The following is a 23,990-nucleotide window of genomic DNA, read 5'->3' as shown; positions in this document are numbered from 1 at the left end:
CTGTGCTGATATTCTTATCAGGTGGGGTTCATTCGGTGTCACTGATAAGACTCCCGCGGGCGATGCATGACATGACTCAGGATGTATACAATGCGATTGTATTACTACAGTATTATATATTATATTATTACTATACCATGACTAGGCCGTCTTGGCTGTATCTATATCCAATCCATAACATCATCAAACAAGTCATCCAGTCCATACCAAGCACAATCAACCAATTACACTATTCCAGCCCCCATCGCAAAAGCCGGTTTCTTGCTCACCCGGTACACCAACCGATCCGTCCAAAAATGCATAAACACGGCGTGAATCGTCGGCACGGCACCAAAGACCGTGCCCGCGATGGGGAAGATAATCCGCTCACAAAGGAAGGTCAACCGGTACCAGGGCCGGCGATCCGAGAACCCAGCATTGACATCGCCGCCGCGGAGCTGGGCCGTATCGTTCCTTCGAGTCTGCAGACAGACCGCGTACCACCGGTTGTAAAGAGATATGCAGATATTCATCCACACAAAGGATGCAAAGCGCAGAAAGCCAGTGAGCTGGAATGTGAATGTGATGTGCGGGTGAAGCGGCGTCTGTGTGAACGAGGCGAGCTGTTCATATACCATAGAGAAAATGAGCAGGATGGTGAAGTGACAAGGCAGGAAATGTGCTTCCCAGAGCAGATGCATCAGCGCAATATGCCGCGGCTTGGGGAGAAGACAGCGCCAGCTGAACCGGACCCAGCTGACTGTATTTCTCGTTGCGAAGCCCGAGTCGAGAGCCCCCCACATGTGTCGCAGGGCCTGTCGGTAGCGTGCAACGCAGGTGTCCATCGAGCGACGGAACCCTGGGCGCGGCAGGTCGCTCGAGACATTGCACTGGCTTGCCGGGGTGTGGACGACGCGCGAGATGAGGCTGCCGCTTGTCTTGAAGTAGCACTTGAGCATCATGTGCATGTCCTCTCCGATAGAGGTGGGGTCGCTGTCCCAGCCGCCGACTCTATCTGCAAGCACAAGAGGGAGGGAGTAGACGGACGTTGGGATGGAGACGGTCGAGTGAGGGTACATGGTGGACAGGCCGGCGAAGCTCCATAGCAGGTCGGCGCAGCGCACCAGGATAGGGCTGTCGTTGGAGTTCCTGTCGAAGATTATAGGGCACGAGTAGAGTGTGCGATCAGCCTCCGTGATATGGGCGTAGTGTAGGCGACGGATCTCGGTAAAGTAATCCTGTAGAAGATTTGTATCGGCTGGACATGTTAGAAATTGAACCATATAGACCAAAATCATATAAGCATGGCAGCACTCACCATCCATGACCGTGATTATCACATTGCAACTCCCAGACCCCAGCTCAGCCCGGTGCACCTGTCCGATGCAGCGCGCAGCAAAGGCAACGTTGGAACTCTTTCCTGCAATCTCCAGAGGCAGGCCCGGGGGATGGAAGGTCGGCTGTACAAGGGCAAAGGAGTTTTCATACAACGAGACCAGCTTCTCAGCCTTCTCAGCCGCCCCGGCTTCCTTCTGCTCCATAGCGAGGTAAACCTAATCTATCAGCTCCAACTCCTACAATACTCTGGTGGTATATCATACCTCGTACTGGGTGCGTGCTCGCGGATGACTGGCAAGGACATCGAGTGTATCGCGTAGGGTGCTGATGTCTTCTTTATAGTTCGGAAGTATAATGGCGTGAGTAACTTCCTCCGACACTTCTGTAACCCACGTCTGGCCCCGCTTCATGTCCAGAGCAGTTGCGAGCGAGTCGTCCGTAAGAGGGCTCCCTGGCTCAGGAGTAGTACTCGGAGAGTAGTCGGATCGCCGCTTCAAAACCTTGGATATTTGACCGAAGGCATGAGACAAGGCCCATGAGAGACGGCCGGTGAATAGCAGGGTGTTGAGATGGACCAGGATCGTATACACAACGAATATCGTCTGCGCCAGGCTGAGTGTAATAGGATCGTTAGAAGGCCCCTTACCCTTCGGTGGGCCTTTCCATGACCCCGGGAGCACATCGGTCGAGGTTAGAAGAAGGAGGGCAAGGAGAGCAAGGATACTAAGGCCGGGGAGGCAGCGGGATGCCCACTGGGCAAACATGATGAAGGATAGAATGCACTTTACAGGGAAACAGGAGGAGAGCAGGGCCAAAGCACAGGAACTACACTACTTAAGAGAATTCAGCGAGGGCGCTACTAAAGCGAATGTGTTTGGCTAATTCCCGTACCAAGAGCTGTATAGAGCTACGATCACGGCACTGCTTCATCAGAAAGGAACCATTCATCGTGCGAGATTTGGCAACATGGCGGTGGTAGCGCAGAGGGAACGGCTCCACGCTCATAAAAGTCTCTCTTTTGTCCCTTTCCTGTGTTGGGGTCTCCATATGATCAGCAACAGATCTCCTTCGACTTTAAGGCACGGCTGGGGTCCTATTGGGTCTTGCTGAGGGCCGTCGATCGGGGCAAAATGAGTTCCTGGTCCAGGGGTTTCGTTCCATCTGCCCGAATGTGTAGGTGCACGCCTTATAACACAAGCACAATATACGGAATCGCCGTATCTGCCATGCATGGTAGCCAGCTGTTGTTGATTAGTTCATCTGGTCAACAGGTTGGACTGTTTGCAGGGGACGTTAGAACCCAGCAGAAGTATACTTGCCGATCTATAAATACCAAGCCCGTATATGATCAATGATATACATCGAGGAGCGCAGCGTTCCATACATGGCGCCTCTGATTGGGCCATGGCGGTGTCCAATAGAATCCGCAGCAGAGCCGCGTGGCCTCGATGTCACAACGTTGTTTGACATTCAGACGGTCAGTTTACGCTCTAAATTAGTCAAACGGGGCTCGAAAATTGGCACAGGGGACGATCATAGTAACCACGAGAACAGCGTCGGCGGTCAGCACTCTATATCCTGCACGAGCCTCGGTGACCTCACGGACCTCACAGAGCACTATATATTGGATTGGCTCCCAATTTATCGCCTCAGATCTTCGTACTGAGAATGCTTCCAGTTTCGACGGTGGAGATTGCCCCTTAGAGTTATCAGTTATCACTGATCAACCCCACATTTTCCGCAGACATGGATACTGAGCACACCGTTCTCCGACTTCCCTTCGGGGCCTCTAGCTCAGGTACGGAGTATGACTTTTCTATACAGTCGAAATCTGGAGGGCAGGCAGATGGTATCATAATTACATAATCCATTCCGTCCAATCAAAGCCGTTCAATTTCTGCCTCGGCACATGCCGATCCGGAGTCCGGAGGCAACGAACGAGCAGGTGTTACAGCGCCAGGGTTGGATTTTGCTTTCTTCAACACCCCAGCCTCACAAAAATGGCCTTCCTAACCGCCGCTGAAGTCGTCGCCCACCCGGCCTACCAGAGCCTGGACTGGAAACTGTCCCCGACGACATCTGGCACTTGCCCCGTCGCTCAAACCCGCCGCGGAGGCCCTATCAATCTCTACTACCAGATCCATGGCACCGGTCCTACAAAGCTCGTCGTAAGTGTCCTTCTTTGCTTCTTCCGAAGCCATTTAGCTGACAGCACAGTTCATCATGGGCCTCAACGCCGTGCACAGCGACTGGAAGCGCCAAACCAAGTTCTTCGGACACACCCACGGATCCAAGTACTCCGTGCTGGTCTTCGACAACCGCGGCGTGGGCAAATCCGACAAGCCGCTATCTTACTACTCCACGTCCGAGATGGCACAAGACGCCGTCGACCTCCTCGTCGCACTAAAGTGGCTTGACCCCTCGGCGCCGCCGACGCGCGACCTCAACGTCGTCGGCGCAAGTATGGGCGGGATGATCTCGCAGGAACTGGCGATGCTGATCCCCGAGCGCCTGGCGAGTCTGACGCTGTGCTGTACGGCGCCGCGACTTGTGCGGACGGGGCCGTTCCTGGAGAACCTGCGCGAGCGCGCGGAGATGTTCATACCCAAGAAGATGGATGTGGAGCTTGAGCGGCTGGCGCATTCATTATTCCCTGCGGATTTCCTGGCGCTGCCGGATGACGAGTTTGACGAGCCCGAGAAGAATTTCCCGACGAAGCGCGATCGGTTTGCGGCGGGGCGGTTGCGCAAGTTGGAGTATCCGGAGGGGTTCACGAAGAAGGGGTTTCTAATGCAGGTTGTTGCGTGCTATTTCCATCACAAGTCGCCGGCGCAGTTGCAGGCATTGGGGGATCGAGTTGGGCGGGAGAGGATTGCGGTGCTGCACGGGACTGTGGATCGGATGTTGACGTTTCATCATGGCGAGCTGTTGAATAGGGACTTGGGCGAGGGGATTCTGTACAAGGTGTGGGAGGGGAGTGGGCATATGTTGCCGTGGGAGAAGGAAGAGGAGATGAATCAGTTAGTGGAGGAGCTTGTGCAGCGATGCAATTAACGTTTTTTTTGTGATACCACTGGCAGTGAGTTTTACGCAGGTGTAGAAGGAAAGGATTGACAATGAATCAGAGATCAAAGAACAAGATTTGTGAGGCATCACAATGCATGCAGTTACTAGGATAAGATCCATGCGGTCGGGAGTATCTGTATAGTCCGACCCACGAGTGATCCGTAAAGTATCGGCCTGGTCGGCTTGATGCCGGTGACACCAGGCTGTATTCGTGCCCAAACCTCAGTCTCATACTCCGTAACCCCTTCCAGAATAGCTCCTCGTTCGTGCGACCCCTATTTCCGACGATCGCACAGCTTGCGTTTCACAAGTCGAGTCTGGCCTGAACCGGGAAATAACGGAGACAGAAGTACTGGAAGCTGAGGTGAGGCCCTCCATCTGTCATATCCGGGAAAATAACAGCAGCCAATGGATGGCATCACGCGTGCTATCTCAGCCTTTGATTGCAGCGCGGACATGCAGAAAGCCAAGCGGTGACCGCTCTTTGGCGATGGCTTGGCTATTAGTATTCAGCCAGGATTATGCGAGTTAGCCTCTTCAAGTCTGGACGCTGTTATAGATAAGAACAGTCATAATAGCTCTTTAACGTTTGAGCACCGCCACCGCAAGCACCAGGTGTGTCCCAATCGGGAAATGGTCGAGAACGTCCAAGGTCTTGGCATGACGAGTCGTCCGCATGCAGTGAAAAGTTGAAAGCGGAGCAGTTGCACAACTGAACAGCAAAGTACATTGCGAAATATTATCGAGTATCGACGATAAGCTCTTTGATGTCGGCTAAATAACCACATCTGCATGGCTTATGAGTTGATCGCAGGGGCGCTCGAATGAGAAGCGCCGATTTGCTAGTGCAGCACCCCCCCTGGTCTTTTCTGTTCCGCCTTTGTGGCGCACGAGCTGCTGTTTTCTTGTCTTTTTCTTTTCTTTTTCCCTCTGTTTTGCTGGATTTATCTTCCTTCTCGAGTCCTCGAATTTTGAAAGAAACACCCGTGAAGAATTTTTTGACGCTTGGACTGTTCGCAGTTAATTTCTTTGTCTCCTGGCTCTGCCTTCAATTTCTTGCTGCCTTCCACATCAGCTTGGGACCCGCACCCTCGTCTCTTCCCATCTCCTTCATTTCTATTTCTCAGATTCACTGATGCCTTTGTTTCGCAATGCACTGGTTCATCGCAAGAACCCCCATGTTATAACCAGAGGCTAACACCGGCCTTCTGCCTCATCCTCGAGTCCTCAACCTCTGCAGGACTGATCGGCACGTCTCGCGTGGCGCGCTGATCACCATTCCTGGATTCTCTGCAGAACGTCTCGATTCCCCTCCCGCGGAATCCTCCGAAAATACATACATATATCACCTGCTTCCCGGCTCCGGCCCGTGGTGAACTTGTTGCGCACTTGCGAAGTTGCGATACCCTGTACCAAGGCGGTGCGACCGTCCCTCTGCCAGGATGTTTTCCACAGTCCTTCGCCAGCTGGGGCGCCACAAGGCCCGAATACCATTCATAAAGGACTTGCATCTGAACTTCATCAGTATCCATTATATCTACATTATCTCGATGGCTCTGATAACCTCCGTTATCATCTACCCCGGCAATGACCTGAAGTACATCGATGCGCTTTTCTTCTCTGCCGGTGCGGCCACCCAGAGTGGCTTGAATACAGTTGACCTCAATCTGCTTTACACCTACCAGCAGGTCATCCTCTACTTCGTTTCTATGCTCACGACCCCGATATTTATCCACACAGCTCTCGTCTTTATCCGTCTTTACTGGTTCGAGAAACGATTCCAACATGTCGTCCGTGACGCTCGAGCCCTTCGCACTAGCAGGTCCCGCATGCGAACAATGAGCAGGGACAAAAGCTCGCAGTCTTACAACGGGGAAGAAGCGGGGATAAACGGTCGCCCTATTGTTGTACTGCGCAACGATTTTGCCATCCAACCTCAAAGAGATGGGCGAACTGGCCCAAATAGCCCAGCTTCCCCAGCTGCGCCAGTTCCCAAGTCTCCAGAGGAGAGCGACTCCAGATCTGTCTCCCCCACTTCAAACGCTAGCAGTGCAGCAAATTCGGATGAGAAGCCGGAGGATAAACCGAGAGAACAACCGAGTCCACCAAATACTACGATTAATCGTGATTTCGGCAGCCTCCGAATTCCTCCCCAACTCGATCCCGAGCATCACATCGCTTTCCTGGAGAAGCAGCGGAAGAATAAAGGCGCACTTCGGATCCCGGGCCCAAGGGAATATGACCGTGGTGGAGGGCCGCAGGTTCTTGACGAGGAAGAAAACGATGACCACAGATTAGCCAAGACCAGATCCGGCCAGTCTGAACAGCAGAACCCTACGGATGATACCAATGATAACACCTCAAACATGGACGGTCCTCATATTACAATTAACGAACCAGAGCTGCCGCGGGCGAGAACACGGAATTCTACATTCCCCCGCCTGGATACCCGCCCCACTGTTCGGGATACTATCGACGGAGATGATCCGACGCCGCTTGCACGGACGGGGACCCGGAGGCCAACGCTCGTTGGCATTTTCCGGTCTTTAACGCAGGAGCGGGACCGACCGACTCTACCGTATCTTAGTTGGGATGCGACGGTCGGGCGCAATTCAAACTTTGTTGATCTAACCGAGGAGCAACGCGATGAGTTAGGGGGAATCGAGTATCGGTCGTTGAAAACGCTGGCCGTGGTCTTGATATCATACTATGTCTCTTTTCACCTCCTTGGTGTGATCTGCCTAATACCCTGGATCATGGAAACCCACTGGGGGAATGTCGTCAAGGAGGCGGGCCAAGGACGTCCGTGGTGGGCGATCTTCACTGCTGCTTCGTCCTTCAATGATGTCGGGTTCAGCTTAATCCCAAACTCGATGATTCCATTTCAGGAGGCCATCTTCCCTCTTTTGTTACTGGCATTTCTCATCATTATCGGCAACACTGGCTTTCCTTGCATGCTCCGTCTCATCATCTGGGTGTTGTCCAAAATCGTCTCCAAGGAAACGCCGCTTTGGGAAGAGTTGAAGTTTCTCCTGGACCATCCACGCCGATGCTTCACGCTCCTTTTCCCACGCAACGCAACCTGGTGGCTAGTCGCAACTCTGGTTCTATTGAACGGTGTCGACTTGATATTCTTCATCGTTCTGGATGTAAGTGCTTCAGTCCCCTTGGTTATAATGACTATTGCTAACGATAACCCCAGCTCAACGATGCCGCCGTTAGTTCGTTGTCCACCGGCATCAAAATCGTGGATGGCCTTTACCAAGCCGCCTGTACCCGAACCGCTGGTTTTTCTGTGGTATCCATCTCCGAGCTGCATCCTGCAGTCCAGGTATCGTACATGATCATGATGTATATTTCGGTTTTCCCAATCGCCATCTCGCTCAGACGGACAAATGTCTATGAGGAAAAGAGTCTTGGGGTCTACGGACCGGACGACGATGAGAATGACGACAACCAAACGGCGCCCAGCTATATCGGGACTCACTTACGGAGGCAACTGGGTTTCGATCTCTGGTACGTCTGCCTGGGTCTTTTCATTATCACCATCGTCGAAGGCGATCGTATCGCGAACACCGACCAGTATTCGTTCCAGATCTGGGCTGTGCTTTTTGAAGTTGTCTCCGCCTACGGTACCGTCGGTCTCTCGCTCGGCTATCCAGGTGTAAGCGCGTCCTTCGTCAGCCAGTTCAAGGTGATATCGACCCTGGTCATCATCGCCATGCAGATTCGTGGCCGACACCGTGGTCTACCGTATAATCTGGATCGTGCTATTTTACTCCCATCCGAGTCACTACACCAGAAAGAACTCGAAGATGCGGAGCGGCGCATGCGTCGCCGAGCATCCAGCCTTGGCCAAGGGGGCTCTTTTGCACGCCAACAATCGCAAGCTACGTCGGACACTGGCGCCACCTCGGCGCTAGACGCGAGACAGCGCAACACGGCGCTCAACACGGAGCTCAATACACCTGACCCCGTCATTCAGCGTCATTCCACCTTCCGATCGCAGCAGTCGCAGCGATAATCACCACCTCTTACCTGCCTACATACCTAATCCATTTTACCTACGACTTGTTTTGTACCTACTATAGAGCTGCTTCTTCCGTTGTGCTTGTAAACTAGCATTCGAGCGATCGCGCATTTTACTTCTGATACCCTAAGGATTGTTGGTGCATATCTCCTCCGCGTTCTGATTGGAATTCGCCCGTTGTATTATTTTCAAGCTTAGCTTGCTCAAAAATGTATCGAATGCAACATCACGCATTCCCTATCGTGACCCTTGCATCGTGCTTCATGATATCTTGTAGGATGCTTTTGCCTGTCTGCTGTAACTCCGCGGATCCCACTTCGCCACCACATATTCCACGCTCTAGATGTTCTAGGGCTGGCAAGAGTCGGTACATAGTTTTAGTCTGTAGTTTGCAGATAGGGCTGCATAAGCACCAGCTGATCCCCATGCAAGGGGTCCCAGCCTTCTTAACGCATGTTCAATCAAGTAATAAATGCAGATGTGGATACTCCCAACGTATCACTTCGTGACTCGGGCTGTTCCACCGGTTGGCTGGCACCACTATCTACTCCATGGACAATTTGATAACCTCATGGAGTTAAATGCCGGGAGTCCCCAAAAGGCCCCGTAAGTAAACGACCCCGGGAGCCAACCAGGCTGCACTCCGAAGCCCCTTACATATCGATGCGTGCATGTATGCAGACGCTATGTTCTAGGGAAGCAGAAGGTGACTCAGTCTACACTTTCCAGGGCGCCCCTGGGCTGGTCCGAGCTGGACGGCGAAGGACAGGAAATCTCAAGCTCTAGGCTTTGGTGGGGGTTTCAAGACAAAAGGCTATTCGAGGAGCGTGGTCTAGCTATTTAGTTCCCGACTACTAATATGTTAAAAATGGGCTGCATGATGGTGAGACATGGAGGTAGAGGTGGCACAAGGCAAGTCATATTAGAAAAGGACCTAAAAAAAACAATAACTGTATTGCAGAATCAGGAACAACCCCCACCCCCGCGGGGGCCCCTTGCAATTTGAAGTCATTATAGCAGACCCGGAATCAACCTCCAACCAACCAGCTCACTTCAAACACCAAGTCGGTTTCGGAACCATTGTCGAGAGTAACTGGACTCGCCCAGGTATTTCAACGCTGCCCGAGCGCGGTCTTTCTGTCCATCGTCTAACTGTCTGGGCCGAGTCCCGGTCAAGCTTTCGAGTAGACGTGCGGCGCTGTTGGTGTGCTCGCGCTGTGTTTTTCTATGGGAAGAAATGCCCGACAGATACATCTTCGTGATTATCACGTCGTCTATCTTCATAATCGGAAGGTTGGTTGCAATACTCGCTTCGAGAACCGTAGGGAGTTTGCTAATAGAGGCTTGGGTCTTCTTTGATTCTCAGTACAAAAATCACATCTTGCAGGTGAATCTCTGGGTCAACTCACGACGTCAGGATGGATGAAGTTAATGGCAATACCATTAAGGTTCAATGAGGAAAACTCCATGGTATCGTAGTGCAGAAGGCTCGCGGTGTTGTGCAAGAGTTCTTGTGCTGGTATAATGGTGCTTTTCATTTGCTGAAGCCAGCGCAGTAGTGCTGCCCTAACGATGTCGTCCGATTTCGTGGTGCTTCTTGGTGGACGCAACTCCGCGGCTGTCGGTGGGACAATAACGATGAATTCAATTTTCTTTTGAAGATTATCTATTAGAATAGTCCCTAGAGCACCATGTTTGTACAGGAGAGGGAAAGTTGGACCACAAGCCTTAACAACATGGGGCTGGATATACGTTGCCATTTCGATGTCCTCAGCAATGCACACTCTGGTGCGGTCCAGGCATGGTATTTCTGAGAGATAATTGATAACCTGCCAGGCGATCGCTTTCTCTTCCGGCGTCATGGTTCTTGTCATACGCTGTGATGGCGATGCAACTATGGACGGTTGTTCCGTAACGATGGGTAGATACGATTAAAAGATAGATGGAAGTTAGGCCCAGAGAAGGGAAAGAAGTCAGGATTTATGTCTGATTTGCTATTACAACTTTCTGCATACAAATAAAGAAACTCTATTATCTAAAGACATGGAAATATGTTCGTTGAGCAAATGTTAATGCCTTTGACCTCCATGGAACTCCCAGTGGGTGGTCAAGCAGAGGCCGTTTGGAGGAATATTCCAGACAACTTCTGCGCCAGACATTTGTTTAAGCCAATACACAATGACGGATCTTTAGCGGGATTTCGTTTGTCAACGGTGGCTCAGAAGTCCAGCAGGCAGCATGGGCGTGGGTGAAGGAAATGGGGGATGTCTCAGCCTCCCAGTACAAACAGACGGCGTGCAGGAAGGGTCCGAAATACACGACGTAGTGGAATCTTGGTTAAGGGACAACGGGAAACCACTCTGATTTATCATGTCCGGAACAAAGGAACAATTTGGGATCATTAATGTTATTAAAGGAAGGCCTGGTAGAGATCAGGAGATAGGCGCGCTGGAGAACCTCAAAAAAAAAAAATCACAAAAATAGACAGCGCGGAGAACAGGCAAAACAGCACCAATAATCATATCTTCACAGCTTTTTTTTTCTTTCTCTCAGGTAACCCCCTGAAAAATACAAGCAGTCAGTAACCCAGCTTTTCGTTTTGCTTTTCTCAACCCATCAAGCAAACCTGTCCATTGCAACAGGAGGCAGATATGGAAACTCATTTTTCGCGATCATCTCGTCACGGAGTACCCGTAATACATCATATGGATTGCGATCGGGCTCTTCGGCGTTGAAAATATCCCAAATTGGCTGAAAGCGAGGGCTGAGAGTCCTGGGCTGCGGTTTGAACACCACGCACTCCCACATGGTTATCCAGGCATGATCCACAAAATCGATGTGACCATAGTTCTGGCACATCAGGATGATTAAAGCTTCACTGAATGCAACGGGGCTCAGGATCCGGACAGGATATAACTCTGTCCACGGTCCCGATGGCCCTCGCTCTTCATATGGAGGCAGCCGAGGATCGTTTGAAAACCAGAAGGTGTCATCGCCAGGAAGCTCGCCAGATTCAGGATCCTCCAACCAATAGAGAAGGTCGGAAGTGGTGTACAACGAGAGTACTGTGCAGGATTCATACTGGAATCCAAGATGGAAGTGGGCATCTGCAACGGCATGGTAGCTATTGAGGACATCTGCAGCGGCTATCTCGCTCAGATTGCAGGGGCCATCCCCCGTATCTCTGAGCGGGCAGCGGTTCGCTTGCAGTTCGATGCAGCTGGGATCCTGGCATTGCTTAAATCCAGCCTCAACAAGTGTTTCAATGGCTCTGGAGAGGTCTCGCTTCCGGACCACGAAGTCGGCCTCGCCAAATCCCTGATCTTTTGCATTTAGGGCGACAACTGGCCAGCCAAACATGACATAGAAGATTCCCGCCATGTCCAAGACTTCGCCTGCGTCAGACGCCGCTTGCGCGCCGAGGCACATAGTTGTTGACATTCTAGAAAGACTTCGTTTTCTTCTATATGTTTGGTTTTTCGATTGAGCTGTTTAGGAACTGATAAAAAAAAATACAGTTGGAAAGATGCTATCCCTCGAGCGATCAGGTCCCTCTTATATTCGTTTTCCATTTTCCCATCTTTGTCCGTCTGCAACAGGCCTAACGTGTTAACTTATTTTGGGAAGTTTCAGCAGCGTCAACCAAGGGGTACCATTGTGGATTCAGAGCTGGATCGACGCTCTATTCACCAAGCACATACAAGCGTTCGCTGTTGTTTGGTCCCTTTATCGTTGCAGGCATGGTATCCTGTTGGTGCCCAATGGAACAAGCAATGGAGAGCGAGCCTCGACAGTTTCAACCGCAGCCAACTCTTGTTCGTTGTCAGCCAGCGCTTTCACTCAAGGAAGAAAGAAGAAGTCAGGGATACTCACCCATGGCCAGGATGTTTCGAGTCGCTTTTGACAGGATCAGCCGAGTAGTGGACTTGACATGGAAGGGAATCGAAACAAGAGGGCTATATATAGAAAGCGCTTTTACCCTCTAATATGGGGGCTTTGTCTCTCTGTCCGGGCGTGCAGTTGCGGTTGCGGTTATGATTATGGCTAGAACCATGTTCATCCGATTTACCAAGCGTTTTCAAGGAATGGCTGATGAATTTTTCTGACTGTGCTGGTGGGAAGACAAGTGTTACTGGTGCAGTCCATGGAGGAAACGTTGTACAAAGAAGGGAGGGAGTCTAAGGCAGCTCTCTTCTCTTTCTCTTTTTCACGCTCTCCTTCTCCTCTTCGTCCTCGTCGACTCGAGTCCTCTCAAGAGGATCACCATCGCCATCGCCATCGCTATGATAAGTACCCTCCCTGCAAAAATACTGCTTCTAATCAGGGACCAACTCGATGAGCAACAAGACGCTCTCAACTTCGCCGCTTGCTGTCGTTCGTTGTATACCCTGATAGTGCCCTCCGTTTACGCCTCACCCCGGCTTTGTGACCTTTGTAACTCCATATCAGAAGGATTGAGCCGCCTAACGCATGATTTGATGGATCTATCGCTCTGGTTTGACACAGCGAGTCCGTTCTTTGTCAGGGGACGATGACCCAGCAGATATCCACTATGATAGCGATACAATGCTCCCGATCTTGCAGGGAATGGCGATGACAAACAAAGAGAGCTCAGACTTGGGATCGTAACTTTTGCTTCCGCGAATCACTGAATCCATGGCTGGCGATTCTGTTGCCCCTGTTGCATAACCTGGAGATATTGGACATGACATTTGCCGACCTGGAGTACACGTGCATGATGCTGGGACGGGCTTTGCAAGGCGAGAAACCGTTTGCGAATATCCTAGCCTTGTTTCTACTCCGGCAAGTTCGCCTTCCATGGTATGGCGCAGAGCATATGGAGTCATGACCCGCGATATGCTCTCGAAACTTTCTCATTTTCTGTATTCTGCTCACCATGGTAATAATTACCGGTAGACAAGTTACTTGCGCTACAGGGGAACAAGTTATGGCTATCGTAGAGTATATTGATAGGTAGGTCTCAAGTTGATCCAAGTACATTACCGGAATTGACTGGGTATAGTAAAATCCATAGTGTATGAACGCTGGGTAACCAGTAAGAAAAAGTGATAGAACAAAACAGGCCTATGACAGAGAAAGGCCCAGCAAAAGGAGTGAGAAGAAAAAAAAGAAAAACAACGGGTTCATAAGATCCATCCCTCCACCTCATATCATAATCATCAGGTACTGGGTACTAGGTACTAGTGGTAAGAAGTGCTAAAAGTAGACTGAAACACGTAAAGAAGCGAATTCACAACCCACGCAGCAAACTCCCCTCCGCGAACGGGCTCTGCGGGTTCACATCAAGCATCGGCTTCGTCGCGTTCCGATCTCCTGTCGCCACGCCATGACCAACTGCTCCGCCAGGGCCAAGCGGTAGGTTTCCCGACCCCGTTCGCGCGAGGAGACTATTCGGCGCGAAAGCCTGCTCCTGCATCAGACTTGGATCGGGTGGTGTTGTAGGCGACGATGGGGCGGTGGTTGTGTTGTGGCCTTGTCGGTAGCGGTTGCTGGCGCTGCGGACTGTGTTGGAACGGGTGTTGATACGCGCTTCGCTGTTAGATGGGATCGGGGGTTCTGCGGGTATCGGTGGTGGTGCTGTTGGTCGACGCCAGGTTTTAGCCGGAGGGATAGCGATGCCGCCGGTTGGTTCTATGCCTGTAGCGGCTTCGATTAGGGGACCGCCGGTGTCGACTGTGACGCCCCGACCTTTGCGGGAGTGTTGAGGGGGTTCTTGGTAGATTGGAGTGAGATCAACAAGCGGTTTGCCTTGTTTTATTGACTGGGATCGCTTCAATAGGGAGTCTAGCTCGGGTTGGTGCGCAGAGGTCATGCTGTTGGTGCGGCTGCCTGGGCGTGATGCATTGATTTGACGGGGCGGGGCGGATGCACTGACGAGGCCTTGGTTAAATAGTACGTCGGCTTCTCGCTTTTCACGTTCCTCCCTGTCCTTCATTGCCTTCTGGCGGTGAGTGTATGTTCGCCCTAGCAGGCCAGAAGCCGCGAATGGAGATTCATCTGCAGAATTGGTTGTCGCTGCCTCGGGCTCTGTCGCAAGCGACTTGGGAAAAGATGATGGGGGTGGCTTGTGTTCGCGAGAAGACCCTCTCTGTAAAGACATTTGTCGGGTTCGTGAGCGGTCGACAGAAGACTCATCTCTCTCTTCGGTATGAGTGTCAATCGATGCTAGGAGTGGCTTGAATGTTCGAACCTGCGAAAGTGCGTCCTGCGGACGAACCGGGCTCACCTCAGACTCATTGATACTTTCGCTTTGACCAGCTCCCAGTTTGTTGACCAGGTACCAGCTGCGCCATGTTTGGACGGCCCGATACCACCCATCAGCGATTGATCTGTGATTCGTCGCGAAGTAATGGATGAAGTTTTCGGTTGAGAGGAACATGCTCGACTTTTGTTGACTCTTGATGGCGTAGCATATTTTCTTTGGCGGCTTCACTTGGTGAGTCAAAAAGGTCGATGTTGGCGAATAAATATCGAAATCAGAGATGTGGCAGACGTTCGTTTGTTCCTTCGCCATTTCCTTCTTCGACAGAACAACCTGTCCGTCTGACCGGATTGTCAGATAACGTTTGTCCCATTTCCGTGGCTTCTGAGAGTAATATATGTGGAAAGTTGCATCCATTGGTGGTTTCGCCGGCACATTCTGGGCGTCGAGAAAGTCAAGCGCCGCGATACTTGGCGCTGGAACAATTATCAGGGTGTTCTCCGCATCGTGGGCCCATGAATTCATAACCTCTCGAACGTATTCGTACTGGCGTAAGGGACGTTCTAGGCCTGACGCGCTAAACGACTCCATGAGAATGAAACGAGGAGGATCAATTTCGGAGATGCTTCTCGAGGCAGACACTAATATGTCATGGGCTGAAGTAGAGGGGCTAACACTGAGCTGCAGAGAATCCTTCTTGTATTGCACTACGACTGTCCGCTCGCCAGCGTTGACGGCAGAAACAGGTGCATCAATGCCAGGGAACATAGCTGGCGCGTTGGTATCAGGCCCGCCGTCGACGGACGGGGCTTTCGTTGTCTTCTCTTTCGCTCGCGAGAACTTCATTGTATTCTTGAATGATTTCCGCTTCGCCTCTTTGTGTGAATGGCGGCGATTGGCTGCGTCGTCAACTAGGCGTCCATTGTCGGCCATTCTGTGAGCCTCGCGGTCCGTGGCCGCCCTTCCTCGAGTGGCTGGTCGCTGGCGACTGGACGGTTGCGTGGGAGACTCATTGCAACCACCCGTCAAGCTATCCATGGCCGCCTGCCTATCTCGCTCACGCTCTTCACGGTCTGTATCGCTTGAACTATTCCCATTGCCTCCAAACAAACCCCTTCCACGTGTATCTAGTCTCATCGCATCCATGAATCTACCCCGTGGCTTTGCAGAACCCACCGAGTGAGAGTCCTTGGAAGGACGCCGCGCAGGATAGTCATCGTCGGCGGCAGTCGCAGGCTGTACTCGAGGAACTGGGTGTTGTTGCGTAGGAAGCGGTGGAGGCGGAGGCCCATCGGCCGAACTAGGCGTCGGGGGCTTTTGGCGACGATAACGCGACATGCTTTTCTTGATAGTTGTAGATGTGCTGCCAGCCCAATCCGACACGTCTTGCGACCCAGACGCCGATGTGCTCTGTCGAGTAGGTACCGGTGGTATTGAAGTGTTCAACGGAGCCATTCCTGTCGCGTTGCTTGAAGCTGCCCTTCGCACGGAACGGTAGCGGGAGAACTTGGCGGGTGTTGGACCCTGTCCCCCAGCCCCTGTGTAATCTTGCGTCTCGGTAGCCATTGGACTCGTAACTTTTTTCGTACCTTTCCGCTGCAATATTTATTTCTCTTTCAGAATATGCGCGTCGGCGCTGGGGGCATTATAGGGGTGAATATTCGTGGGGCTGGTGGTTCGCGTGACAGCCGCATGCGTCGTTGGTTTCGCTTTTTCCGATTGCGATCTGGTAGGACAGGGGAGTCGATCAATTCGAGCGCAAGGACACAGCCAAATTAATCAGTCGCAGATGTGCCCCTTGTGCAAATGCGAAGGCGAAGGGTGAGAGGGCGAGGCTAGAGTACGAGAATTGAGACACGGAGGTGTTGGTTCCCCTAAAGGCTGCAGAAGAAGTGTTTCACAGCGTTCAGTCACTTCATACTCGCCAGTGGTCTGATTCCAACCCCAGAATAGAACCAAAAGCTAATCGCGGCCTTCAATAAGTCGGACGGGGGAAATGATTCCAATCGCAACTAGACGCCTGGGCACCTCGGAGATTTAAATCAGGGAATCGGTTGGCGAGCCAGAGTCGTGAACCTGCAGTGCGAACCACCTGCTCAAGGCAGGGGGTGCTGCAGATAAAATGGGGCCTGATGGAGCCAGAAGTATGAGCAGCAGTTCCGCTATGATCCCATCGCGGTGAAAAAAATCTTGGAATAAGGCTGAGAAACCGGCTTCAGAAGGTCAAGGACGACGCCCGGCCCTCTTGGAGATGGAGGAGAAAGAGTGGGCAGACGGTCGATTATTGGGCGTCTGCGGTCTAGCCTCTTGGGCTTGGGTCTCCAACATTCGCCCCGTCAAAGGAAACACGATTCGATTAATAACAGAATTGGGGACTGTGTGATGTTCCTGCATGAATTTGATTTTTTGTCTCCATAGTCCATCCTCTGTCCTGAGTCTCTGACGATGTTGATCTTCGGGTGATTTGCACTGGCGGCAAAGCCCAAAGTCCTACAGAATCAGAACAAAGTGCGCTTACAATTGGGACTATTGACTGGGATCGTCGTTGACACTAATTTATTCGCCATAGTTATACATTTTGACGACTGCGTTGGATTTCCTTGTTCTCTGTTTCGTCTTTTATATTTTGCGACAAGAAGCTGGACAACAGACTTCAACTGTTAAAATCCCTCAGTATATGCTTGGCAAATTGCTTTTTCTTCCTTTTTGTATTCATCAGATTCTTCTTCCTCATGTCAGGTCGCCTCATTTCTTCTGCCCCTCCAAGTGTTTCCGCCTATTTCTCGTGTTAGCCCTTGCCGACATGCTGCAGCTAAATAGCTGGTCGATCTCAATATGAGCACTCACCACCACTCCACAAAACCCACGGTCTGGACATCGATCCCCAGGTCCTTCAGCACCTGGGTCGAAAGATGAGTGTCGTATGGTCGTTGCACGGACGCATTCGGGTCGTTTCCTTCTTGATTTCGGATCATCCCGTTCAAGGGCACGCCGAGTATCTCTGCGAACTTCTCGCACATCTCGTACTTCGTCATTCGATCTTCAGACGAATACTGGAGTATCTTGGGAAGCTGGAGGATATGGCCCCGCTCCTTGAGATACTTGATCACAATATCGCGGAGTACTCGCGCGACGTCCTCAGTGTTGGTAGGGTACCGCAGTGCCCAGTCGTCCATTTTCACCCCCGCATTTCCGTCCTGGGCCTTCCACACGGAGTCAACCAGCGTATTGACCGCGCTCTCTGAGTTCTCATTCGCCGTGCCGTACAGAACTGGCACACGGAGGATAATGCCCATCCCACTCTGCTTGGTCGCCTCAAGCACAACCAGCTCGCCATCCCTCTTCAGCTGACCATATAGGTTTGGAGGCTTCGTCTCCGCGTCGGCTGCGTAGGGCGCATCCCCCTCGGCGCCAGGGAAGACATAGTCTGTGGATATGTATACGAGGAGTATATTCCGGGCCGCTGTCAGCTCTGCGAGCGTGCGAGTAGCATCAACATTGATCCGGCGTGCCTGATCGGGGTTCTTATCGCACAGATCAGGGAAGCGATTGGCGGCACCTAGATAGACAAGACTGGTTAATCCCAAGTCCCTAGAATACTCAATTCCCTGCCCTGAGTATACGGGCAGGAGGCGAACGTACAATGGATAACGATCTGAGGTCTAGAAGTGGGGGTATACATATTAGCATAAAATTGGTCGAGAACTCAATGGTACTAGTTACAGGCTACCCCGACACCGAGGTCCAATTTCAGAAATTCGGCCACATACTTAACTTCGTCCAGCAATGCCTTGACCTCATCCGGCTTTTCCAGGTCCGATTTGAGGATTGTCGGCGGGTTGGCGCGGGAAAAGCCCTGTCCGACTGTGAGGCAGCCTGAGCGCTTGAATCGATCAAAGACCTGTCGGCCCAAAAGACCAGTGGCTCCTGTTACAAGGACTGTAGTCGCCATTTCGTAAAAATCAAACCGAGGCGGGAGATGTGGGAAAGTTGCAGAAGTTGAAGCTCTCTTTGAGGAACTTTAGGCTGGCGGGGCACTTGCATGACGTAACCATAATATGCGGGTCCATCAGAGTCTACAAGATTCACTGCTTACAGACTGCATGTCTTTATTGAAATGTACGCTGTTTGTAATCTACTGGACACAGAGACCGGAAAGCTTGCAGTCAGACTCATCGTGCTACTTCACTGGAGTGCTCGATTTCGTCGCCAAAATAGTAAGATATCGCTGGTACCCCAGCCACGGTAGGAATTGCCCGCCATATCATCGATGGAATACTGGTTCATTTCCAGCATGGAGGCAAAAATAGAAGGGATAAAGTCAACCAAAAAGAACAGTCGCGTCATTGGCGCTATGCTTCTTGAATAGTCACGGACCACAGCAGTCGTGAACCTGGCATCTTCAACCCCCTACCTCAGGGCCCTCCGATGTGATATTCGTTGGCATCACGGCGATTTCATTTATCCATTGCATGAACGCCAGCGCCAACTCAAGGTAGCAGTTTTGTCACGCCTTGGCAATATGGTGGTTGATGGAAACAATATCTGCGATTTTTGTATGTGCCTGTAGACGGGTCGCAACGTGCGCGAGGTTGCAGCCGGCGTCACGAACAACAGTGCCAGCTGGAAGGTCTAGTTCTCTGGGATGCATAGAACTTTGTTAAGAAAGCCCGTTTTTCATTCTCGTAAAAGCTGCTTAAGGTACTTACACCGAGGATGGGCCGGTGTCTGATTGGTAGAGACGTTGTTGAAGTTGTGAATACACAACTTAACAAAGGATACAAACCACCCGTTTGTGTCCCGGCACCTCTCATCAACCTGCTTCCCTTAATCATTTCGTTTTATTTGTTATTTGTGTTGTCTGAAGGGGTCTTCATACTTTTCCCTGATTCACCCCCCTCCCCCTTCCGGCTTCCTTGAGCTTCGCTTTCGAATCGCAGCTGCATCACAATGGCCTCGCCTTTGGACAGAAGCCCTATCATGGAAACTACTGCTTCCCACGAGTTTACAGTCATTGGCAGCATACCTGAGCATGAGGTGCAAACTGAACGCCTTTTGTATCGAGTTATGCGGCACCTCACAGTTAATATTCTTGTGTATTTTTCGGATAAGGATCTATATTCCGATTACCTCTATGGATACGAGGATGAGGTACAGTGGGAGAACAGACATGTCCTTGTTGAGGAGATCTCTTCGATTATACACATGATGGCAACGGTCGAACACGTTAGAAGTCTAAAAATTTCATGGTTAGAACCTAGGGAGCAGAGTATACTGCACGAAGCCATGAAGACTATTGTTGATAAAACTTATATCAACAATTTTCTGAATACAACTTGGGAGGAAATCATCCAGGCACGGCACGACAAATCGGTGCGGCTTGACTACGTCTGCCCGCCAATACTCCTTTCCATGGGGCCCGGAGATTGCGAGGAGGTCCAAAAACCCGGCCACCATCACCTTGGAGCATTATATCCCTTCCGTGAGAGCTTCATTAGGTGGATGAACCTGAAGTACCGCGCAAATCGGGGTTTAGGGCCAAATCCTCAAAAATACTACTGGATGGAACCCCAAACTCAGGTACAACGTACCCGGGAAAAACGCACCCGAGACGACTTAGGCTCGTCTGCGGGCCAGCTAGAATACCACCAAGCAAGGAAACCAAAAAGACCCAAGAAGGGGGACGAAACTGTGTCATATTTTCGAATATATCCGCTGATGAGGCCACAAGTTCCTGAAGAGGATGTAAGTGATACCCCCCAAATAATTAGGTGCAAGCAATGACTGAGGTCTGTCTACAGGATTCGTGGAAGGTCTTCCAAAAAGTTACATTCCCTGACTTGGGCAATGTAATAACTAAACTAGCGACTAATTTGGTGGAAAATGACTATCCCCAGCTGCGACATATTCCATACAAGCGTATAATCAACGCTTGTGGTGGACCTCAAGGGATTGGAAGAAGATTGCTGGGATATGTTGATCCGTCTATCAAAATATTAGACAATAAGGAAGTCTCGGTTAAGCGGTACGTCACAGGCTTTTAAAGATATTCATTGAATGGGTATTATTTTACTAACAATGTTATTACCATAATCTAGGCTGGACAAGATCGGAGAAGACCAATTCTATAAGGGGATCCAGTGGCATTCAAATAGTGGCTACCTTAATTATGTCACCGACGATGAAGATGAAAAATACTGGAGAGCCTATGTTGGACAATCTGTGCAACCCAAGACGCGCATAGCCCAACATTTACGGGCTGCTGCCGGGTCAATACCTCAAACACTTCATCACTACATCATATGGAAGGGTAACGGGAGACGCTCAATGAACTTCCTGAAGCTTTGGTCAATATATGATATTGACTCTCTTGATGGAGAATCTGCGGTTATTTTTCCTAACATCCTCGAGATGTCATTTTCAGTCGCCTTTCAATCATTACCGTTGGACGCAGTAATGAATTTCTACGGGTTGAATCCAAAGGAATACTCGAACACGGGGTTGAATGTCTTGCCACCTCTTTTACAAGGGATTAATCTGCAGTCCCATATAAGACAGGTATATACAACGCCGGTTGCTGATTCTCTAGATCCCCAGATCAGGTCATGGCCAACCTTCAGGGAAGAAAATAGGGTCCCAGACACGACTGTTCAGAGGTGGTCTGGAAGCCACAACATGACAACATGGAGAGACTATATACAGCTATTCCAGTCTGTTGTTGCTAATGAGGTAAGATTTGCAGGGAGCAACGTATTTGAGGGTCCCACCACGAGTATTACTTCCGGCACGGGAAGTATGGGCTACATTCTCGCTCAAGAGCAGCTTTCGGCTGCCATTTCTCAGATCACGAGGGAAGAAATACACCTTAGCTACCCAATTGGTGACTTAACATCGCAAATTGGTGTTATTATCTCAACATGTGCAATTGATGTTGATGACAAGGAGAAACATGTTCCATGGGGGATTCGCGAGAGCGGATTTGATGAAAGCAGCTGTCTTCTATGGTTTGCTGACCCTCGAAAGCGAAGCTTCGCTCGTTTAACACCCACGGAATCATCTGATATCGAAGATGCGCTCGTGCGGTTTAATAAGCAGGTCATTTGTGACAGTGCCCTAAAGCTTATAATACTTGACGGAAAGGGCACTTCTAAGTATATTCTCCCAGGGATACCACCAGATTCACTCAATCATTTTCAAATTCCTTTATACTGTGGCAAGGTTTGTGGCTTTTTTGAAAGGGAACACGGGAAGTTAAAGAGGGTATACTTTGAGTGTCCCTCTTCTCTATTAAGCCTATGGGCAAATCCAGGACCGTCTGCGCAGAGAATTGCGGAGATCTTTAAATTTGCAGCAGCATTGACTGGCACGCACGGCATTCGGCCGTATTTTTGTAATACGGCATCAGCCGTCTACCATATTTTGCGGATCTACAGCGAGGAGAATAATGGCGCCGCAATAATGACTGAGCCTGACGTGAATCCGATCATCCAGGCATTTCTTTATAGAAAGGGCTTCCGCACATCTGAGGATATACGCTGTCTTGCGGAAACCGGAGGCACCTTGTCGCGAGGCCTTCTTTTATTACTATTCACGTTGCGAAGAAAGCCCAGTGAGTTTGCCAATGCAAGGCCGCTAGAGTTAAGCACTACAAATATCCACAGGAAGGGTGTTTTCACAAAGGACCAACTAGAAAAAGCGGCGTCGCTAGTTGAGGCTGTCCAACCCACGAACTACAAGCTATGTGATATGGTCTGCGAGTCTCTTGGCAATATAAACGATCATGAAGCAAGGCAAGTGGAGCGGCTTGCGGTCAAAAAGTCGAGCAATATGAAGACAAGCTCATCGCAAGAGGGGGACCATTTCTTAGAGGTGGATGGTGTTGGTTCCGATATTGCCTGCGAAGATATGTTCCCAACCGACACTGGGTTTGATATGGATAGCTGTCCCGATAGTCTGGTCTTCCAATCAGAAATATTACGAAAAGTAACGTCAAGATTCCAGGCACAGCGACGGCGTGTGATGCCTATTTTGAAAGAAGAGGGATTGATGTACGCCGGGACCTGGGGCACAAGTACAAGAGCAATACAAGTACATCCCCCTCCAAGCATGGCCTCTATCATGCTTGCTCTTCCTGGCACAACCAAAGAGAACCTGCCATGCGAGATAAAACTAAAAGCAGAAATTTATTCTGGCAGAACACTTCCTAATAAATGGGCGCTGGATGCTAGGGATACCGATCCTGTGGCTAAACTAGCGTTTCTCGCTTCCTATCTGGGTAACGAAAGGTACATTCAGAATCATGGGGAGACGAATGCTCGCAAGGCCAATACTTTCATGGACTGGGCAACAGACTGCTCGCTCGAAGTCATGAAACTACGGCCTCGACGGCATTTCGATGCCCATGAGACCGCTGTGAGGCAGCTACTCAACGTTAGTGCCGAGACCAAACCTAAGACTTACTTCACCGATGATAGCTGTCAGCTCTGGAGAATAGATGGGGTATTGATGTCAAAAATCGAACAATGATTGCTCAGCTATGTGTCTACAATTCTACATCTCATACTGACTATCCTGGATATACATTGTTGTTTGAACGGATGCATGTGGCGGAACCAATATATACTACGGAATTATCTACACATTGCTCGACCCGCCAAAAACGCGACCAAACGGTGAGGCGTAATTAATTTACAGTGGAAGGAACCCCAGAACAAAGCCAAAACCACGGGTGATAGCCTATGAACATTATTTCTAGGTTCTGTGTATTGATTTTCGAGTTCAATTTCAAACGGCCTGGGAGACTGGAAAAGAAAGACACACGCACCTGTGTGAAATATATGACAGCCTTGATCTGACTTGTCGAAGAATACAAGCATTTTAGTCAAAAACAATGACATCAATAGCCCGGATGGTCTAGTGGTATGATTCTCCCTTGTGAGTATCTCCGACACAATGATTATTACCGTAATCACAAACTAACAAAATCCACAGCGGGTGTAACAATCCTGGTGCAAAACCTAAATGGGAGAGGTCCCGCGTTCGAATCGCGGTTCGGGCCCAATATCTTGATTAAATTTTTTTTATCCTTTTCCTTTTTTTTTTTTTTGTGTAAATTGTAGCGAACTACCCTTCTTCATACAATCCGAACCCGTTTCTTACGCCCCATGGCAATGCTTACTTGACCTAACTATAGGCTTACCCACTGTACCATGGCCCGACACCTTCACTCCGCCGGGCACAGACTGAGTTGCATGGAGGTGCAGAAGGTTCCCCTGAGGAGAGGATGGTCATTGTTGTAAATTGTAATCGACTGTACGGATACTCCGTCTGAGCATGCTCAACCTCCCCCCACCT

At 50.5% G+C, this 23,990-nt stretch overlaps 9 protein-coding genes across 9 annotated transcripts; 3 read left to right on the top strand and 6 right to left on the bottom strand.

Moving 5' to 3' along the window:
• Nucleotides 1-224: 224 nt before the first annotated feature.
• Nucleotides 225-2,081, bottom strand: ASPSYDRAFT_155944 (glycosyltransferase family 2 protein; the record flags this gene model as incomplete). Its single annotated transcript, XM_040842512.1, has 2 exons — nucleotides 225-1,532; nucleotides 1,581-2,081. The coding sequence occupies 2 exons, from the start codon at nucleotides 2,079-2,081 to the stop codon at nucleotides 225-227; spliced, it is 1,809 nt and encodes a 602-aa protein (XP_040700438.1).
• A 1,236-nt stretch (nucleotides 2,082-3,317) lies between these two features.
• Nucleotides 3,318-4,371, top strand: ASPSYDRAFT_59896 (alpha/beta fold hydrolase; the record flags this gene model as incomplete). The annotated part of the gene is made up of 2 exons (XM_040849771.1): nucleotides 3,318-3,485; nucleotides 3,535-4,371. The coding sequence occupies 2 exons, from the start codon at nucleotides 3,318-3,320 to the stop codon at nucleotides 4,369-4,371; spliced, it is 1,005 nt and encodes a 334-aa protein (XP_040700437.1).
• Nucleotides 4,372-5,825: 1,454 nt separating this feature from the next.
• ASPSYDRAFT_59895 (potassium ion transporter) lies at nucleotides 5,826-8,407 on the top strand (the record flags this gene model as incomplete). The annotated part of the gene is made up of 2 exons (XM_040849770.1): nucleotides 5,826-7,532; nucleotides 7,586-8,407. The coding sequence occupies 2 exons, from the start codon at nucleotides 5,826-5,828 to the stop codon at nucleotides 8,405-8,407; spliced, it is 2,529 nt and encodes an 842-aa protein (XP_040700436.1).
• A 1,059-nt stretch (nucleotides 8,408-9,466) lies between these two features.
• On the bottom strand, nucleotides 9,467-10,275 carry ASPSYDRAFT_33700 (uncharacterized protein; the record flags this gene model as incomplete). Its single annotated transcript, XM_040845132.1, has 2 exons — nucleotides 9,467-9,763; nucleotides 9,823-10,275. 2 exons carry the CDS (start codon nucleotides 10,273-10,275, stop codon nucleotides 9,467-9,469), a joined length of 750 nt encoding a protein of 249 aa, XP_040700435.1.
• A 330-nt stretch (nucleotides 10,276-10,605) lies between these two features.
• On the bottom strand, nucleotides 10,606-11,854 carry ASPSYDRAFT_70591 (uncharacterized protein; the record flags this gene model as incomplete). Its single annotated transcript, XM_040850515.1, has 1 exon — nucleotides 10,606-11,854. One exon carries the CDS (start codon nucleotides 11,852-11,854, stop codon nucleotides 11,030-11,032), a length of 825 nt encoding a protein of 274 aa, XP_040700434.1. The 3' UTR covers nucleotides 10,606-11,029.
• Nucleotides 11,855-12,888: 1,034 nt separating this feature from the next.
• On the bottom strand, nucleotides 12,889-13,539 carry ASPSYDRAFT_1149774 (uncharacterized protein). Its single transcript, XM_040839983.1, has one exon. The coding sequence runs from the start codon at nucleotides 13,412-13,414 to the stop codon at nucleotides 13,025-13,027; it is 390 nt and encodes a 129-aa protein (XP_040700433.1). The 5' UTR covers nucleotides 13,415-13,539; the 3' UTR covers nucleotides 12,889-13,024.
• A 125-nt stretch (nucleotides 13,540-13,664) lies between these two features.
• ASPSYDRAFT_156829 (uncharacterized protein) lies at nucleotides 13,665-16,202 on the bottom strand (the record flags this gene model as incomplete). The annotated part of the gene is made up of 1 exon (XM_040842595.1): nucleotides 13,665-16,202. One exon carries the CDS (start codon nucleotides 16,200-16,202, stop codon nucleotides 13,665-13,667), a length of 2,538 nt encoding a protein of 845 aa, XP_040700432.1.
• A 1,179-nt stretch (nucleotides 16,203-17,381) lies between these two features.
• ASPSYDRAFT_59893 (dTDP-4-dehydrorhamnose reductase family protein) lies at nucleotides 17,382-18,588 on the bottom strand (the record flags this gene model as incomplete). Its single annotated transcript, XM_040849769.1, has 4 exons — nucleotides 17,382-17,412; nucleotides 17,484-18,195; nucleotides 18,279-18,298; nucleotides 18,407-18,588. The coding sequence occupies 4 exons, from the start codon at nucleotides 18,586-18,588 to the stop codon at nucleotides 17,382-17,384; spliced, it is 945 nt and encodes a 314-aa protein (XP_040700431.1).
• Nucleotides 18,589-19,586: 998 nt separating this feature from the next.
• On the top strand, nucleotides 19,587-23,162 carry ASPSYDRAFT_134495 (GIY-YIG nuclease family protein; the record flags this gene model as incomplete). Its single annotated transcript, XM_040840682.1, has 3 exons — nucleotides 19,587-20,381; nucleotides 20,438-20,661; nucleotides 20,735-23,162. The coding sequence occupies 3 exons, from the start codon at nucleotides 19,587-19,589 to the stop codon at nucleotides 23,160-23,162; spliced, it is 3,447 nt and encodes a 1,148-aa protein (XP_040700430.1).
• Between the last annotated feature and the right edge of the window lie 828 nt (nucleotides 23,163-23,990).

The sequence above is a fragment of the Aspergillus sydowii genome (genome assembly GCF_001890705.1).
Source record: "Aspergillus sydowii CBS 593.65 unplaced genomic scaffold ASPSYscaffold_9, whole genome shotgun sequence".
NCBI lineage: Eukaryota > Fungi > Ascomycota > Eurotiomycetes > Eurotiales > Aspergillaceae > Aspergillus > Aspergillus sydowii.
Note: the sequence above shows the minus strand (reverse complement) of the source record. Positions and strands in the feature narration are given on the sequence as shown.